The sequence below is a fragment of the Schistocerca piceifrons genome, chromosome 4 (genome assembly GCF_021461385.2).
Source record: "Schistocerca piceifrons isolate TAMUIC-IGC-003096 chromosome 4, iqSchPice1.1, whole genome shotgun sequence".
Classification (NCBI taxonomy): domain Eukaryota; kingdom Metazoa; phylum Arthropoda; class Insecta; order Orthoptera; family Acrididae; genus Schistocerca; species Schistocerca piceifrons.
Window position 1 is genome coordinate 35,431,096 of NC_060141.1, and position 19,727 is coordinate 35,450,822.

Here is a 19,727-nt window from a genome sequence, read left to right on the forward strand (position 1 = left end):
TTACACTCTTCTCTAAATAATACATGTCAGTATTTTGCAGCCATGATTCATTAATCTGATAAGTCGATAATATTCACATATGTCAGCATCTTCTTTCTTTAGAATAGGAAGTATTGCTTTCTTCTTTAAGTCTGAAGGGTATCTCCTCTGTCTAACATCTATTGCATACAAGATGGAGTTTTGTCATGGCTGGCTCCCTCAAAGACGTCAGTAGTTCTTTCGGTGCGTTTACACCTGTGTACTTTGTGGCCAGTCACCCTGCGGCTGTAGCTTGCCCTACACGGAAGAAGAGGCGGCCAGTATAGAGACAAGTGTGAATGGAATCACTCGCACGCACTTATTGAGGGAGCGGCATCCACCTACACGCGTAACTCTGCTATCGGTGGGCCAAGCACAATCGGACAACGATTAGCCGCAAGGGGCACAGGTGTAAACGCGATTTTAGGGAATCTCGTCTGCTCCAGGGGGTGTGTCATGACTTACATATTTACTGCTCTGTCGAATTCTTCTTGCAGTATCATACTTCTCATCTCATCTTCTTCTACCTCCTCTTCCCTTCTTACCATACGGCCTTCAAGTTCATTTTCCTTGTATCGTCCCTGTGCATATTCGTTCCATTTTTCGGCTTTGTCTTCTTTGCTTATTACAGGTTTCCCATCTGAGCTCTCGCTTTCTTGTCTTGAAAGGCCTCTTTATTTTTCCTATATGCGGTATTTATCTTTTCTCTTGTTATGAATGATTCTACAGACGCTCATATGTCCAGTAGCCGTTCCAGCTTGGCCTTATAGCACTTTCCGTCAGTCTCATTTTTTAGACGTCGTTATTTCTTTTCGCCTGCTTCATTTGCTGAATTTTTGCACTTTCTCTTTTCATCAGTTAAACTAAATATCTCCTGTGATATCCAACGGTTTCTAAGAGGGCTTTTTTTACCTATTTGGTCCTCTCCTGTCTTCACTATGTCTTCACTCGAAGCTGCACTCTCGCCTTCTAACATTTTGCTTTCCCCCGTTTCACTCAATCGTTGTCTTGTGATCCTTTCAACGCAATTACATGCTTTCGACTTATTCAGGTACAATCTCCTTAATTTCCTACCTTTTTGCAATGTCTTCAGTTCTGATCTATGCCCCATAGCAAATAAATTATTATCGGAGCCCACATCTGTCCCTAGAAATGTCTTACAGTTTATAACCTGTTTCTAAAATCTCAGTTTTGTCACTATATAATGAGTCTGAGCTTCTTTCGCAATGCTTAAACCAAGTGTTAACGATGATAAAATTATCTCTACGCAAAATTATTCTACTAGGCTGCTTCCTTTTTCATTCCTTTCCCCCAGACCAAATTCTCCTACAATTTTCCTTTCTCTTCCTTTTCCTACTATCGAATTCCAGTCCTGCATCACAATTAAATTTTCCTCTTTCTTAATTATCTCGTCGTACATTCTTTCAATCTCTTTATCATCTATGGATCTAGTTGGAAATACTACTGTGGTAGGTATTCACTTTGTGTACATCTTTATTGAGACAGTGTGTTCACTATGCTGTTCATAGTAACTTACGCGCATTCCTATTTTCTTATTCACTACTAGACCTACTCTAGTATTACATCTATTTCATATTTATCTACAATCCTCTACTCACCTGACCGATATTCCTGTTCGTCCGTTACCAAACTTCACTAATTGCCACTATATTTAATTTCAACCCATTCATTTACCTTTTTAAATTCTCTAAATCCGGTCAAGGGATCTAACATTCCGCGCTCCGACCCGGAAATGCCAAATTTCAGTTTCCTCATGACGACAGCTACCTGAGCGTCTCCGCCTGAAGATCCGAATTGGAGACTGTTTTATCTCCAGGATGTTTAATCCAATAGGATGTTATCATCATTTAATCACACAGCAGAGCTGCATGCCCTCGGGAAGTTCCCCTTGCTCTCAGCCGTTCAGACTGCCAGCACAGCAAGACCACATTGGCTAATGTTACAAGGTCAGATCAGCCATTCATGCAGACTGTTGCCCCTGCAACTACTGAAAAGGCTGCTGCCTCTCTTTAGGAACCTCATGTCTGTCTGGGCTCTCAGCAGGCACCATCCTGTTGCATCTGCTATACATCTGCATCACTGAGGCACGAAAGCCACACGATAGTGGCAAGGTCCGTGGTTCTAATTATGACGTAATAACCTGAGTGTTTAGTAAACTGACTGACAAGTGGAAACCGGGAACGGTGTACGAGATGTCCACGACAGCGGAGCATTTACTGGTCTCACAGTTACAGTATGACACCAAAAACTGTACAACTGACTACCGCCGATTACAGCCACGAAGAGTCCTGGTGCTGTTAGTAGCCAGTGAACACCTGCAGAGGTAGCCGCGCGTTATGGGGCGGACAGAAGTATGTGCTCTTTTTTCGCGGCCTCTAAATTAGACGCTGACGCGCCTTGGCACCGCAGCACCACTGGCTCGCCGACGATGTGCGATTGTGTGCCGTTTATCTCTGAGCGGATAGCCAAGTCTCCGGACTCCGACAATATGGCCGGGAAAAGATTCACCAGCGAATTGATCTGAAGGGAAGGATGAATAAATTATGCACAAAGTTTAAGAAATGTTGCCACACTAGGCGCTGGAATGAATTGTGTAAGTGAGTGTGCAAGAAAGAGGACCTGGTAGATATCCTTAATTCATATTATCTGATGCAAACTGTATTCTTTCCAACGTGAGTGCAACGACCACAGACAACAGTTTTGTTTATTCTTCATTACTACAGGGGCATCATCATCATCATCATTTAAGACTGATTATGCCTTTCAGCGTTCAGTCTGGAGCATAGCCCCCTTATAAAATTCCTCCATGATCCCCTATTCAGTGCTAACATTGGTGCCTCTTCTGATGTTAAACCTATTACTTCAAAATCATTCTTAACCGAATCCAGGTACCTTCTCCTTGGTCTGCCCCGACTCCTCCTACCCTCTATTGCTGAACCCTTGAGTCTCTTGGGTAACCTTGCTTCTCCCATGCGTGTAACATGACCCCACCATCTAAGCCTGTTCGCCCTGACTGCTACATCTATAGAGTTCATTCCCAGTTTTTCTTTGATTTCCTCATTGTGGACACCCTCCTGCCATTGTTCCCATCTACTAGTACCTGCAGTCATCCTAGCTACTTTCATATCCGTAACCTCAACCTTGTTGATAAGGTAACCTGAATCCAACCAGCTTTCGCTCCCATACAACAAAGTTGGTCGAAAGATTGAACGGTGCATAGATAAATTAGTCTTGGTACTGACTCCCTTCTTGCAGAAGAGAGTAGATCGTAGCTGAGCGCTCACTGCATTAGCTTTGCTACACCTCGCTTCCAGTTCTTTCACTATGTTGCCATCCTGTGAGAGTATGCATCCTAAGTACTTGAAACCGTCCACCTGTTCTAACGTTGTTTCCTCCTATTTGGCGCTCCATCCGTTTATAATTCTTTCCCACTGACACTACTTTCGTTTTGGAGATGCTAATCTTCACACCATAGTCCTTACATTTCTGATCTAGCTCTGAAATATTACTTTGCAAACTTTCAATCGAATCTGGGGCATCCTGTTACCAAAAAGATGAAAGGCTTTTCGGACTACGATGCACAAATTTTAACGCTAAAAGTTTTTTGTCCTCAACCATATGTTAAAATAACTATAAACTATTTGGAAAAGCCAATCCAGTTGCAATAGTGACCTTTTTGAACCGCACTACAGAACAAGAGTGGCAGGATGTTTATAACGCTTTCCTCAACACATTTCTCATGATCTTTGAAAGTTGCTTTCCATTAGAACGTTCGAAACAGAGCAAAAAGTACGCGAGACTCAAACAAAACACCTAATTCTCAGGATAAAATTAAAACCATGTGGTAAGTTGTGGAAGAAGTGTCTGGTCATCGGCACCAGGTCGAGGATATAAACTCAGTAAGTAGAAGAAATGGCTCACGTACTGATGTCAGATGTATGTAATTTAATAATCACTTTCTGAATATAGCAGGTGAACTAAATAGAAGTCTAGTTCCTACAGGGAGTCATATAACTCTCATAGAAAATCGCTTTCCGAGACTGTTACCTGAAGAAATCTACCAAGATACTGACAAGGGGAAATTGTGTCAATAATCAAATCACTAAAGACTAATGACTCTCTTGAATACGACGTGGTATCTAGCAAAATACTAAAGCACTGTTCTGCATACGTTAGCCCAGTATTTAGGCATATCTGTAACTTTTCCTTACGGAAACTGACCAGTTTCCTGACCGTTTAAAGTACTCAGTAGCGAAATAACTTTATAAAAGAGGAGAAAGGGATAATGTAGACAATTTTGGGTCTATTTCTACGCCATCGATGTTTCATGAAGTTACTGAAACGGCTGCATATACAAGGTTAATAGATCATTTCAATCCACACAATTTGCTGTCTGCTGTACCGTTTGGTTTCAGAAGTGGTTTAACTACTATGAGGCTCTGGATGGATTAAATAAAAAGTTACCAATGATAGGCGTCTTCTTTTGATTAATTAAGACGTTTGATCGTGTTAATCAGAAAATATTACTGCAAAAATCGGATCATTTATGGAATAAGATGAGCAACTCACAATTGGTTCACCTTTTACTTTAAGAGTAGACAAGAGAAGGTCATTCTCCGCACGGCTACGACGTGCAATCCCAATGGGGCACAGTTAAGAGTGGGGGGAGTCCCAGGGGACGGTGCTGGGACCGTTACTGTTTCTTATTTATATAAATGATTTGCCTTCTAGTATTACAGATCATTCTAGAATATTTATGATTGCTGATGGCACCAGCTTGCGAATAAAGGATGTTGTGTGCTGTTTTGACACAGTATGAAATAATGCAGTTCAACACCTAGGGTCATGGCACGTAGGAAATAAATTGATGTTAAACCACAGTAAGACTCAGATTTTACAGTTACAATACAAAAAAAACTGATATTTTGATTCCATAGGATGGGCATATGATTAGTGAGACTGAGCAGTTGAAATTCCTGGGCATTCAGATAGACAGTAAGCTGTCGAAGAAAGCCCACGTTCAGGATCTTCTTCAAAAACTAAATGCTTTATTTACCAATACAACACTATCTGAAATAAGAATAGTTCAACGCGAAAAGTACTCTACTTTGCTTATTTTCATTCGACTATGATGTATGGTATTATTTTTTGAGGTACTTCTTCTGATTCAAGAAATGTATTTTTGACTCAGAAACTGGCGGTTCGAGCAGTACGTGGTATAAGTTCGCGAATCTCTTGTCGACCCCTGTTCAGTAGTGTGGGAATTCTGGCACTGACTTCTGAATAAATATTTTCTTTGATGTCGTTTGTTGTTAACAGTATCTGCTTATTCCCAAGACAGCACTTTTCACTCAGTTAATACCAGACAAAAATCGAATCTGCGTTTGGAAAGCACCTTCCTCACTTTTGTGCAGAAAGATGTGCAGTATTCCGCTACAGTCATTTTCACAAACCTGCCACAAGAACTCAAAGATCTTGACAGTAATCCACGCGCTTTCAAGTCTTAACTGAAGAGTTTCCTCATAGCTCACTCCTGCTATTCTGTCGAGGAACTCAAGGAAAAATTAAAAAAATTAAACTAATTCGTGTGTTAAGCTGCTGATTATGTTTATTTAACCGTATGGCTTGTCGTCTGCATAGAATTCATACACGTTTCATTTTATCTATTATTACTGCTCTGTTACAATTTCGTGTACTAACTCGTTACAAGACCATGGAGACTTGCTCCTCACCTTGGTCTTACAGAACATGACACATGAAATTTAAAAAAATAAAAATATATAAGCAAAGTTGTCCACAACACGAAGATAGGTCTGAACACCACTCTGATTAAGCCGGTACGGTTCTGTCGAAGAAGGTGCGTCTTTTACCCTCCTTCGATTTTACAAACGTCTAGCCCAGCCATTTACAGAGAAACCTAAACTTCAATGAACAATCTCAATCAGGTACAACTCGTTTTGTTGATATCTACAATAAACATCACAAATTCACGTTATCTTTACGCAAGAAAAAATTTGAATTTAGGAAACTTAAAATGGAAATTCCTCTTGGGGACTTGTCAGCTTAGTACTATTCCCCATGAGAAGTATCAGCATAGCTATAATTTCAGAAGGGGAATCGAGCTACGTTTTCCAGCGAGTTACTATGATTCAAATTAATACCTGCGTAATCGGGTAATAATGAGCAAAGAATTGTAAGATCGATGCACTGTCAAATTATGTGAAACAAACTTCGCTGCATGTTTCTAACAATGGAAAAACACCACATATATTTGACATCAGGGCAACAGTATGCACAGATTTATGAAGAAAGACGTGCGTTGATGCTGTTGGTATGTAGCGGCTTCAGAAAGTAAGTTACACATGTCGTTCCACGCAAATACTGCTGTGCAACAAGAGTGGCGCTTTATCAGGAGAGCGAACATGTTTCAGGTAATCCGCAGAAAGAGTGCAGCTACGACATGGATAACAAATGCGTCATAGTGTGCGAATGAAATGGCGCCACACTGGATGCGCTCAACCATTTTGAAGTATGTTGTACAGTACAATTCCTGTGGGCAAACAGTTAAAACTGCCGACGGATTCACGCCGAAATTCTCGCCGTTTATGGACCAAATGCAATGTCGCTTCCAGCCGTAATAAAATCGTGCCAACAATATGACAAAGGCCGCACAGAAGTGGGTGGTCCTGATGGGGAAGTCCAGATCTCATATGCACCATTAACATCTCTCTGGCAAGCTGATAAATCACCTGGAGGGGACAGGGAGGGGGAAGAGATTGTCCAACAATGAGGACGCTGACGTAGTGGTTCTCGTATGGCTCGAGGAACTAAATGATTGGTAGAACGTTCCGACCGTTGTTTACAGAGACTGGCATAATACTGTGTAACTTAAAGTTTCGAACCCTCCCCACCTCGCCCCGGTAGTACAATGAAACAAGTTTAAATATTTAAAAAACTACATTTGTAGTTGCTCTGATTCACAACACGGATTTAGAAAACATCGTTCTTGTGAGACAGAGCTAGCACTATACACACAGTAAGTCATGAGTGCTATTGACAAGGGATTTCAAATTGATTCTGTACTTCTTCATTTCCAAAAGGCCTCTGACACTGTACCACACAAGCGGCTTGTAGTGAAATTCCGTACTCACATATGCTCACATATGTTACTGGATTCGTGGTTTCCTGTCAGAGGGGTCACAGTTCATAGTAACTGACGGAAAGTCGCCGAGTAAAACAGAAGTATTTCTGGCGTTCCCCAAGGTAGTGTTATAGGCCCTTTACTGTTCCTTATCTATATAAGCGATTTGGGGAACAATCTGAACAGCCGTCTTAGGTTGTTTGCAGATGACGCTATCGTTTATCGACTAGTCAAGTCATGAGAACATCACAAGAAATTGCAAAACGATTTAGAAAAGGTTTTTGAATGGTGCGGAAATTGGCAATTGACTCTAAATAATGAAAGGTATGAGGTCATCAACATGAGTTCTAAACGAAATCCGTTAAACTTCGGTTGCATGATAAGTCTGTCAAATAAAAGGCCGTAAATTCAACTAAATACCTAGTAATTACAATTAAAAACAACTAAAATTGGAAAGAACACGTAGAAAATGTTGCGGAAAGGCAAACAAAAGACCGCATTTTATTGGCAGGACACACAGGAAATGCAACAGATCTACTAAAGAGACAGCCTACACTACGCTTGTCGGTCCTCTTTTAGAGTACTGCTGACTGTGGGGGATCCTTGCCAGATACTATTGACGGAGTACATCGAGAAAGTTCAAAGAAGGGCAGCACGTTTTGTATTATCGCGAAACAATGAGGTGAGTTTGTTGCTGAACGCGTTCGGCAACGCCTGTATAGATCGGTTACTGCTGTTGCAATGGCAGGTTAACAAGATTTAAGTGAGTTTGTACGTGGTGTTACAGTCGGAGCACGAGCGATGGGTCACAGAATCTTCGAGAAAGCGAAGAAGTGGGTATTTTACAGTGCGACAGTTTCACGAGTGTACTGTGAACATCAGGAATCCAGTAAAACATCAAATCTCCGACATCGCTGCGGCCGGAAAAAGATCCTGCAACAACGGAACCAACAACGAATGAAGAGAATCGTTCAACGTGACAGAAATGCAACCATATCGATATTTGCTTCGAAACATCATCGATATTTGCTTTGGGAGCCGAAGGCCACTCGTGTACCCTTGATGACTGCACGAGACAAAGCTTCACGCCTCGCATTGGCCTGTCAACGCCGACATTTTATTGCCTGGTCGGACGAGTCTCGTTTCAAAATGTGTCGAGCAGATGGGCGTGTACGGGTATGGAGACAACCTCATGGATCCGTGAACCCTGCATCTCAGAAGGGGACTCTTCAAGTTTCTGCAGGCTCTCTAGTGGTGTGGAGCGTGTTCAGTTGGAGTGATATGGGATCCCTGATACGTCTAGACACGATTCTGACTGGTGACACGTATGTAAGCATCCTGGCTGATCGCCTGCGTCCACTCATGTCCATTGAGCATTCTGACGGACTTGGGCGATTCCGGTAGGACAATGCGACGCCGCACACGTCCAGAGTTGCTACAGAGTGGCTCCAGGAACACTCTTCGGAGTTCAAACACTTCCGCTGGCCGTCACACTCCCCAGACATGAACATTAACGAGCATCTGGGATGGGTAGCAACGTGCTGTTCAGGAGAGATCTTCATCGCCTCATACTCTTACGGACTTATGGACAGCCCTGCAGGATTCAAGGTGTCAGTTCTCTGAAGAGTTACTTCAGACATTAGTCGAGTCCATCCCATATCGTGTTGCGGCACTTCTGCGTGCTCGCGGGGGTCCCACGCGATATTAGGCAGGTGTACCACTTTCTTTGGCTCTTCAGTCTATAGAAACTAAAAAAATCCGACTGACACTTGTAAGTCGTTTATAGTATACAGTGAACAGTAATAATCCTGTAAGCCTCCCTAGGAGCGCCCAGCGGCAGTTGGCCAGGTGGGGACGGCTGGCAGTGTGGTGTACTATATTGGCTGCGGCCGGCTGACTCACCGAGCACGTTGAGCGTGCAGGAGCAGCAGGAGCGGCCGACAGCGTTCTCCGCGAGGCACGTCCAGCGGCCAGAGTCGTGCACGGTGACGGGCGCCACGTCCACGCAGAAGAAGCCGCCCTCGCGCACCAGCTGGAAGCGGTCGTCCTGTGGCAGCGGCCGGTCCTCGTGCAGCCATGTCACCTGCGTGCACACACTGCCGCTACACCACTCTGCCTTATGCAGGACTACGTTAACCGTACACTGAAAACATGGGGTAGGATGAAATACATTTCATAGCCAAGACTGGCGCTCAGCAAAAGCCCACTGTAGTCGCACCAGTGTATATGGCTACAGCCTCCCAAGGTGATGAATAAATAATAAGTGTGACGACATAAAAGAAATTATGCCAAAAACTAAAAAAGGTATAAAATATATTTCTGAAAAGAGAAATAACTCGTATAGCAGTAAGTGTTATGAAGTCCCTTCTGAAACTATTTGTGTAGAATGTAGCGGAACGTACAAGTGAAGCTACAAAGAGAACAGAAATTTTGAAATGTAGTGTTATGGAAGCATGTCGAGAATTAGATAGGTAGATCAGCTCAGTAATGAAGCTCGAGATCTTCATTTCCATACATACTCCGCAAGCCATCGTACGGTGCGTGGTGGAGGGTACCTGTACGACTGTTAGTCATCCCCCCCCCCCCCCTCCCCCGTTCCAAATAGAGCGAGGGAAAGCGACTGTCTGTACGCCTCCGTATGAGCCCTATTTTCTCGTATCTTCGTGATCCTTACTCGCGGTGTATATTGGCGGCAGTAGAATCGTTCGGGAATCAGCTTAAGATGCCAATTCTCTACAATTTCTCAATAGTGTTTCTCAAAAGGAACGTCGCCTTTTCTCCACAGATTCTCCTTTGAGTTCCCGAAGCATCTCTGTAATGCTTGTTGTTCGATCCTACCGGTAACAAAAAATGGTTCAAACGGTTCTGAGAACTATGGGACTTAACATCTGAGGTCATCAGTCCCCTAGAACTTAGAACTAGTTAAAGCTAACTAACCTAAGGACGTCACACACATACATGCTAGAGGCAGGATTCGAACCTGCGACAGTAGCAGTCGGGCGGTTCCGGACTGAAGCGCCTAGAACGGCTCTGCCACCGCGGCCGGCTACCGGTAACAAATCTAGCCGCCCGCTTCTCAATTGCTTCGATGTCTTCCTTCAATCCGACTTGGTACGGTTCCAGTACTGGACCAGTACTCAATAATAGGTCACAACAGAGTCCTATATGCGGTCTCCTTTCCAGGTGAACCACTCTTTCCTAAAATTTTCCCAATGATCCGAAGTCGAGCACTTGCCTTCCCTACCACAGTTTTCACATGCTGATTCCACCTCATATCGCTGTGCAACGTTACGCCCAGGTGCTTAAACGACTTGACTGTGTCATCCAGAATACAAGTAACACTGTCCCCGAACTTTACAGATTTATTCTTCCCACTCATCTGCATTAATTTAGATTTAGGGCTAGCAGCCATTTATCACACCAACTGGAAATTTTGTCTAAGTCGTCTTGTATTTTCCTACAGCCACTTAACTTCGACACGTTACCGTACAACACGACGTCATCAGCAAACAGCCGCAGATTGCTGCCCAGCCTGTCCGCCAAATGATTTATATATACAGAGAACAGTGGCTGTCCCATCACACTTCCCCGTGGCACTCCGGACGACACCCTTGTCTCTGGTTACCACTCTCCGTCGAGGACAACATACTGGGTTTTGTTATTCAGATGGGTCCTGCTATACAAATGTACTGAATCGCCTTTGGGAGAAACAAGTTTATAGAAAAACTTGGCTAAAAGGAGCCATCAGTTAATTTGACAGATCCTGATGGATCCAGGAATATACACTCCTGGAATGGAAAAAAGAACACATTGACACCGGTGTGTCAGACCCACCATACTTGCTCCGGACACTGCGAGAGGGCTGTACAAGCAATGATCACACGCACGGCACAGCGGACACACCAGGAACCGCGGTGTTGGCCGTCGAATGGCGCTAGCTGCGCAGCATTTGTGCACCGCCGCCGTCAGTGTCAGCCAGTTTGCCGTGGCATACGGAGCTCCATCGCAGTCTTTAACACTGGTAGCATGCCGCGACAGCGTGGACGTGAACCGTATGTGCAGTTGACGGACTTTGAGCGAGGGCGTATAGTGGGCATGCGGGAGGCAGGGTGGACGTACCGCCGAATTGCTAAACACGTGGGGCGTGAGGTCTCCACAGTACATCGATGTTGTCGCCAGTGGTCGGCGGAAGGTGCACGTGCCCGTCGACCTGGGACCGGACCGCAGCGACGCACGGATGCACGCCAAGACCGTAGGATCCTACGCAGTGCCGTAGGGGACCGCACCGCCACTTCCCAGCAAATTAGGGACACTGTTGCTCCTGGGGTATCGGCGAGGACCATTCGCAACCGTCTCCATGAAGGTGGGCTACGGTCCCGCACACCGTTAGGCCGTCTTCCGCTCACGCCCCAACATCGTGCAGCCCGCCTCCAGTGGTGTCGCGACAGGCGTGAATGGAGGGACGAATGGAGACGTGTCGTCTTCAGCGATGAGAGTCGCTTCTGCCTTGGTGCCAATGATGGTCGTATGCGTGTTTGGCGCCGTGCAGGTGAGCGCCACAATCAGGACTGCATACGACCGAGGCACACAGGGCCAACACCAGGCATCATGGTGTGGGGAGCGATCTCCTACACTGGCCGTACACCACTGGTGATCGTCGAGGGGACACTGAATAGTGCACGGTACATCCAAACCGTCATGGAACCCATCGTTCTACCATTCCTAGACCGGCAAGGGAACTTGCTGTTCCAACAGGACAATGCACGTCCGCATGTATCCCGTGCCACCCAACGTGCTCTAGAAGGTGTAAGTCAACTACCCTGGCCAGCAAGATCTCCGGATCTGTCCCCCATTGAGCATGTTTGGGACTGGATGAAGCGTCGTCTCACGCGGTCTGCACGTCCAGCACGAACGCTGGTCCAACTGAGGCGCCAGGTGGAAATGGCATGGCAAGCCGTTCCACAGGACTACATCCAGCATCTCTACGATCGTCTCCATGGGAGAATAGCAGCCTGCATTGCTGCGAAAGGTGGATATACACTGTACTAGTGCCGACATTGTGCATGCTCTGTTGCCTGTGTCTATGTGCCTGTGGTTCTGTCAGTGTGATCATGTGATGTATCTGACCCCAGGAATGTGTCAATAAAGTTTCCCCTTCCTGGGACAATGAATTCACGGTGTTCTTATTTCAATTTCCAGGAGTGTATAATTCGATAATGGTGGCATGTTTATGGAACGAAAATTGTACAGTATGACCAAGGCCTTTCTACGGTAAGCAGCTTCATGTGGATGTAAACTGCAGTATTCGTACAGAGAAGAAGAGACTTGATGTGTATGCACTAGAGCAGATACATTTATCAAACCAATTTTCTGGGTGAAGAACACAACAACAACACTGATTCTAAGGAAAGGAGTAATCACGCGGTGAAACACGAATAAGTTCAAATTTCAGTGGATGCGACAAATTTGATAATGTTATTGTACCGTCTGTATGCAACTAAATAAAGGTAATATTTTTGTTGCCAGACGTGTTTCACCTCAGTTTACTGTATCATAGTCAGTGGTCTGAAAGCATATATATTTTCTTTTGTATGGAGCACTTTCACGTTACATATTCAGATGATGTATGTGTAAGCTAGAAACGATTCTACCTAGGCACCTATTGCTCAGTATCCAGAATGTTAGGGATATAAGTGGAGATATTTTTATCGGTGACCGAGGACAGTGTGCTGAACGACATCAAATCAGTATTTACGTCATTTGCACATTAATAATTATAGCTATTAGAAGTCGTATGTTTTTAGGTTGGTTAGTACCTCCAAGTACATGCGGGACGGGCAAGCCATTAATGCTTATTTTCACCTGCGCGGCAGGGCAGGTGTTGAAGTGTTAATGCATGCACTAAATACAATTTTCAGAACAGAACATAAACTGCACACGCACTATTCCACCATGTTAACCTATTTAGTGTTACGTAGTGTCGCCAACTGTTCTATGTATATTGCAATGTCTATGGTCAAAGATCATATTTGTGTGTGAGTTTCGGCTCTTTGGCCAGATTTAGTTGTAATTTGTTGTTTATAAGCGTTTGGTCATTTATCAGTTTCTTGCACTCTGACATGGATGTTTGAACCTGATAGTCCTCTTATATTGGGATGAGATATTTATTCCGATTATTTATTCTGATACTTTTCGTGTCTTGCTCCATATTTGTGGGCCGATGGCCATATTGTTTTAAGTCAATCGCAAAACATCGACTGATTAGTGTCATATTTCACACATCTGGTATTTTCTTTTCGTCTTGTGCTAAAATTCCTGTTTGTAATTTCATCATACACTCCGTAGTAGAATTTTATTTCGTATATCGCTGATCCTTGAAACTCGCGTCTATTGGGTGCTGATCAGTTAGAACGATGTCAACACACAGTAAGTAATAAGACATATACTGATCAAAAGATGCCTCAGTAAGAACTGTTTGTAACTTTGAAGCACAATATGTAAGCAGAATATTCTGCATGCTAATGAAAGTATCTACTCTCTGTATTTCAGACTGTCGATGATGCATTAAGATACTGAGGTGGAACGCATCTCACAAAAGAAATATTGCTTTTATTCAGTTGCATAGAGAAGATTTCCACCAAAAAGTCATTAATATAATATTATTGGCAACTGAAGATTAAGAGATCAACATTGAAAATGATGATGGTGATGCTGATGCATTCGAATTGATGTGGGTTGTGTGTGATGTCCTTAGGTTAGTTAGGTTTAAGTAGTTCTAAGTTCTAGCGGACTGATGACCTCAGATGTTAAGATCCATAGTGCTCAGAGCCATTTGAACCACTTGATGTGGGTTGACTTTGATTTTGCTGTTGTTATGTTGTTACAAATTAAGCGCGAACGAAATAAAAGTGTCACTAAGATATGTCGAATACGGTTGTTCGTATCTGTCTGGGTATTGGTCTCTGTAGCGGTTTTTATAATCATTAGTTTTTCTGTAGTATTTTACTTGCTACAGTGAATTAAATTAGCACGGTGTGGAGAGACATAAGCTGTCAGAATTCTAACGTTTCCACGAACACAAGAGGCTAACCTTACAACACTGCTGTGTTGTTGGAACGTGAAAGCTATCATCAAGCTGTAACATTTGCTACACCAGCAGGACATGGAGTTTTGTGAACATAAATTCCAAGACATTACTTAACTTAAATTCGCTTGCACGTATGAGTATCTTTTTATTTGCTTTATCTTTCTTGCCCCCTAATTTCAGCAAGGTGTCCATACCAACAGCGGCAGCTGTCAACAACAGCAATGAGCACTTCTGACGTAGTCATCGTCAAAAATACGTCTCTTGTTATCGAAAGCGGTAAAGAATGATTTCACCTTTGCCTTATTATTCAGTTTTGTTAGGAATATTTTTCATTAATCACAAACGAAGTACACAGAAAGTTCCACATTTGTTCCTTACTGATCACTGGCTTTCGGGCCAAAGGGGGAAAGCATTTCCGAAACGGTTTAGTCTGTTTACGTTAAACAATGGTTAAAATGGTTCAAATGGCTCTGAGCAGTATGGAACTTAACAGCTGAGGTCATCAGTCTCCTAGAAATGAGAACTACTTAAACCTAAGTAACCTAAGGACATCACACACGTCCATGCCCTAAGCAGGATTCGAGCCTGGGACGGTAGCAGCCGCGTGGTTCCGGACTGAAGCGCCTAGAACCTCTCGGCCACCGCGGCCGGCCGTTCGAAGTAACGCTAATGAGTTTATGCTGTTGTGTTTCACAAATGTTAAGTGACAACGTGAAGGTACTGTAGCCATCCCCCCCGCCAACACTAAAAAGCAGTTCTCAAGAGAACACGATGTACAATGGGCAATTCACGGCGTGACACATTTTTGAGGGTCTATGGTAAGTAGTGCACAGGACACAGAACGAACTAAATCGCAGCAGACGTTATGTCGAGAAGGTATGTAGCCCCACATCGTGTAGCGTCTGCCTGAGAGTCTCGTCACCAACAGGCTGCGCGATAATGCTCGTCTACAAGTAGGCTCACCTGGGAGAGCTAAGAAAATTTCTGTTCCATCGTCAGTCACTGCTGTGAGGCCTGAAGGATTCATACAGATAACTGCATGAAAAACACTGTCGTATGCACTAGCAAACATTCCGATACTTGCGCAATGGACCGCCTTGTCGAACAAGTGGCGCCACATCCATGACAGCATGACTCAATTTGTGCTGAATTCACGATTTGTACTTGAGGCATGCACGGCTCGCGTTTATCCCATTTATTGTTTGTCATCTCCTATTATGGTACTGCCGCCTCGTTTTCTTATTCCATTTACTGGCGTCACTAACTTCCTGCCTTACTTGCCCGTGAGCGGCAGCAGCAGCGCGTATCGATAAGTGCACTGTTGAACCATCTCTGGAGCGACCGACAGTATTCCCGGGTCGTCGTGTGTCTGGCAGTCAGTTGGAGACGGACCAGTAGCGCAGTCGGGACGCAGCAGCAGCGAAGTCGGGGACGACCGCTGGCGACACATATGAGCTGTTTGACAGAGGCAGGTTGGAGCGAGATGACCCTTAGTTGGTCGTTCGGTTGGTCATCTCATCGGCCGAAGCATATTTGCTCGTTTCACCGTTTCCGAGCCTGGGCAGTTGGTGGGTTGGCATGGAGCAGCGAGGAAATCACCATGGCGCATAGTTTAGCCGGGCCTGCTGGCGGCCTCTATGCAGTGCCGGAGCGTGTGGTGCTGTTCCTATTGCTATGAGGTTCGTGGCTCACCGATACTGGACATGAAAAGTGAGCTTTGACTTAACGTACCAGCAAGTCACGACTGTTCACATTGTGTTGTTTGGAGTTCGATGTCGGCTCTTGGGATATTCACGCGAGCAACAACGTGTGTTTTCAAGTTGGCAAATTTTAGCCACCCTCCAGTGGAGTTTAACTGTACTTGGTTATTTGAATTGAAGTGAACCAGCGTAATCTTATGCATTGTGGCTGTTAACGTTCCGGTTACCTGCCCTGGCCGTTGACGTAAATTCAGACAGTGTAATTTCCTCATCCTGTTGTAGCTGTCCAGCACAGTGTTTAGTTTGAGAGATCAATGTATAACTGGATGTGGGCGCCAATAGCTTCTAGGTTGTTCCATTGAACTCTATGTTCTGTACTGGTCGGGTGAAGTGGAGGTTATCTTGTCGGTGGGTCCGTTGACTGTCTGTCGGTTGGGTTGTCGTCGGATCGACAATGGTTGGGCAGACTGCCTGTCTCACCTAAGCAAGTGTTAATGTTTGAATTCCAGGCCGACCCCCGGAACATTGAGTGTACTGCCTTTTCTTATTTGTTCTTGTTGTTTGTACTTATTGGCTTCTAGCCGATTTTTAGATTAAGGTTGTTTTGCCCTTAAGGTGTCAGATGGTTTGGGCCTTCAGTCTAATTTAAGAACTGTTTTACGTAAAGTCCTTGGCATTTTTAAAATTAATGTTGTTCAGTCTTAAGTGTTGGGCCCTCAGCCGATTTGAATTTAAGTTTTTTCTCTTAAAGTGTCAGATTCTTGGGGCCTACAGCCGATATTGAATTAAAATTGTTCTGCTCTTAAGCTGTCAGATTGTTTGGGCCTTCAGTCTAATTAAGGAACTGTTTTAAGATGAGGCCTTGCCTTTTAAATTTCTGATTTTGGTTGAGATTTAAGTTATTGGCTTTCAGCCGTTTTTAAATTAAAGTGGTCTTGCCCTTAAGGCATGATATTGTACAGCGCATTCAGCAACTAATTGAGTTCCAAAACTAAAGCTGTGTTTAAAAAAAATTTCTTGGCTCTTGTAATGTTTGCTCAAATAAAAGGTTGTATGTTCGAGTGTAACTAACAACCGCTTATTTTGGCCCATTTCCAGAACTTAAACTACCAGTCCCGTGCTGCAGGTTTAGCAGGGCGTCTCAGTACTGAATGTATTTCAGTAGCAGCAATGTTACGGTCACATTTCATTCGTTACTTATGATGATGATGAGGTCCCATACTTCGAGGAGCGGAGGGGACGATGCGGGAGACCCGCACCACCGACTAGACAAGGTCCTAGTGGAGGTGGTTTGCCATTGCCGTCCTCCGACCGTAATGGGGATGAATGATGATGATGATGAAGACGACACAACAACACCCAGTCATCTAGAGGCAGGAAAAATCCCTGACCCCGCCGGGAATCGAACCCGGGACCCCGTGCGCGGGAAGCGAGAACGCTACCGCAGGGCCACGAGCTGTGGACTCGTTACTTATACTTGACCGTTTGTGTTACGAGTGTCACCTTTCAATGTACACAGAGCCACAAGACGTTCCCACTGAGTCCTGACATTAGTATTGTTAGTCTTCTTTCGAAATTTTTCCCTGTTATTGTTAACGTAATAACCCAGAAACAGGTTGACTCTACGCAAACGCCGCTGCTGTCGGTCGTTAAGTGAAGACAGTCGGCGACTGTGTTCTCCGTGGGTAGAGGTAATACCTGGAATTTGGCATTCTCGGCACTCTCTCGTCACTGTGGATCTCAGGGTCCTGAATTGCCAAACGATTTCCGAAACGGAATGTCGCATGCGTCCAACTCCAACTATCATTCTGCGTTCAAAGACTGTTAGTTCCCATCTTGCGGCCATAGTGACGTCGGCAGCCTCTTCACATTAGTCACCCTGAGTAGCCTATACAAGACAGCTCCGGCAATCCATCGCCCTTTTATACCTCGTACGTGGGATGCTACCGCCATCTGTATGTGTGCACATCGCAATCCCATTACTTCTCTCACCTCAGTGTAGTTTCACTTAATAGTCTTTTTACACGTTTTAAGGGTTTCAACTAAATTTTCGGAGAACACTCGGATATATTCAATATGTAAAAAATGTTTAATGGTCGCCTACGTCTTACAGGTTTTACTCAAAGCATCGTGTATTTCATTTTTACGTGTAAACAGCCTCGTTGACACTATTTGATTCACAAATCGTTTGTCTTTTGAAGTGGCCACCGTATGGACTTTTTTGACTACTTTTCCATTTTCCAAATTAATATCCGGTGTTAATGATTGTGCTACTTAATTTAAATTTCTACTTTTCAGAATATGAAAGACGGTAAATATTCAAACAGTGACTATTTGTACAGGTGTACAGCCATAGATGAAACAGATCAATTTGGCACTTGTGTTAAAATTGTACAGGCAGACCAAGCATTGATTACAGTAAGCAGGCTAAAGTGGACAAAGGTTACAGTAGTTGTACAGAGATGAAGACGCTTACACGGGGTAGAATAGCGGGGAAAGTCGTATCAAACCAGTCTTCAGATTCGTGACCACAAAAACAACAACTTGATCATGGTTCTTAATGAAACAATAGTAAATTATGAATGAGCTCTTCATTTTCGGGCCTTCCAAATATGGGACAACCCCAAGAAAGAATGTCCTAAACAGAACTTGATTCATTCCACATCACTTTACCGTTCTTCGATTTTCCCGAAACATGTTGATGGTGATGTGAAGGTCGATGGCAGCATGTCACGACCTCACACAAATGCAGGATGCTTTTCGATCCCCTGGGATTTGAAGTGGGATGATAGAGGCTAGGACGAGTAGGGTGGTTGTAGGAATCTGGGACATTCTATAATAATTAGTACTGGAATACTTTAGTAAATAACTTTTACTTAACTTTGTCCTGCTACTGCACTCCAGGAACATCACTAATAACAACTATCCTTCTTGAATACAAATGACTCATTAACAAACGTTAACTGGATTATACAACAAGCAAGACAACACAATTCTGGTATTACGTGCGTAATTGATTTAAAATGGAATCACCATATAAAATTAATCGTCGGTAAAGCAGATGCCAAACTGATATTCATTGCAAGAATTCTAAGGAAATGCAGTCCGAAAACAAAGGAAGTAGGTTACAGTATACTTGTTCGCCCACTGCTTGAATACCGCTCACCGGTGTGGGATCCGTACCAGACAGGGTTGATAGAAGAGATACAGAAGATAAAACGGAGAGCAGCGCGCTTCGTTACAGGATCATTTAGTAATCACGAAAGTGTTAACGAGATAATAGATAAACTCCAGTGGAAGACTCTGCAGGAGAGACGCTCAGTAGCTCGGTACGGGATTTTGTTGAAGTTTCTAGAACATACTTTCACCGAGGAGTCAAGCAATATATTTCTCCCTCCTACGTATATCTCGCGAAGAGACCATGAGGATAAAATCAGAGAGATTAGAGCCCACACAGTGCCATACCGACAATCTTTGTTTCCACGAACAATACGAGACTGGAATAGAAGAGAGAACCGATAGAGGTACTCAAGGTACCCTCCGCCACACACCGTCAGGTGGCTTGCTGAATATGGATGTAGATGTAGATGCATGAACGAACTACAGGCTGCGAACCTAACGAGCTGAAGGCTATTCTAATCTGACTTCGCTCACGACCTGTAGTTGTTCGGGCGGTGCGATATGCAAGTCTCTGACCGTGCCATACGGCGGCGCTGCAAGCGTCAGCGAGTCCAGAGAGGTTGTAAGTGCTGGACCGCTA

The 19,727-nt window shown here is 44.1% G+C and overlaps 1 protein-coding gene across 1 annotated transcript in view; it reads right to left on the bottom strand.

Moving 5' to 3' along the window:
- The window catches only part of LOC124795573, a gene marked incomplete at its 3' end in the record, with an annotated part of 358,941 nt that overhangs the window by 233,543 nt on the left and 105,671 nt on the right, over positions 1–19,727 (bottom strand). Inside the window, exon 3 of the mRNA XM_047259645.1 lies at positions 9,083–9,263. Coding sequence (XP_047115601.1) covers positions 9,083–9,263 — 181 coding nt within the window. The remainder of the gene's footprint in view (positions 1–9,082; positions 9,264–19,727) is intronic.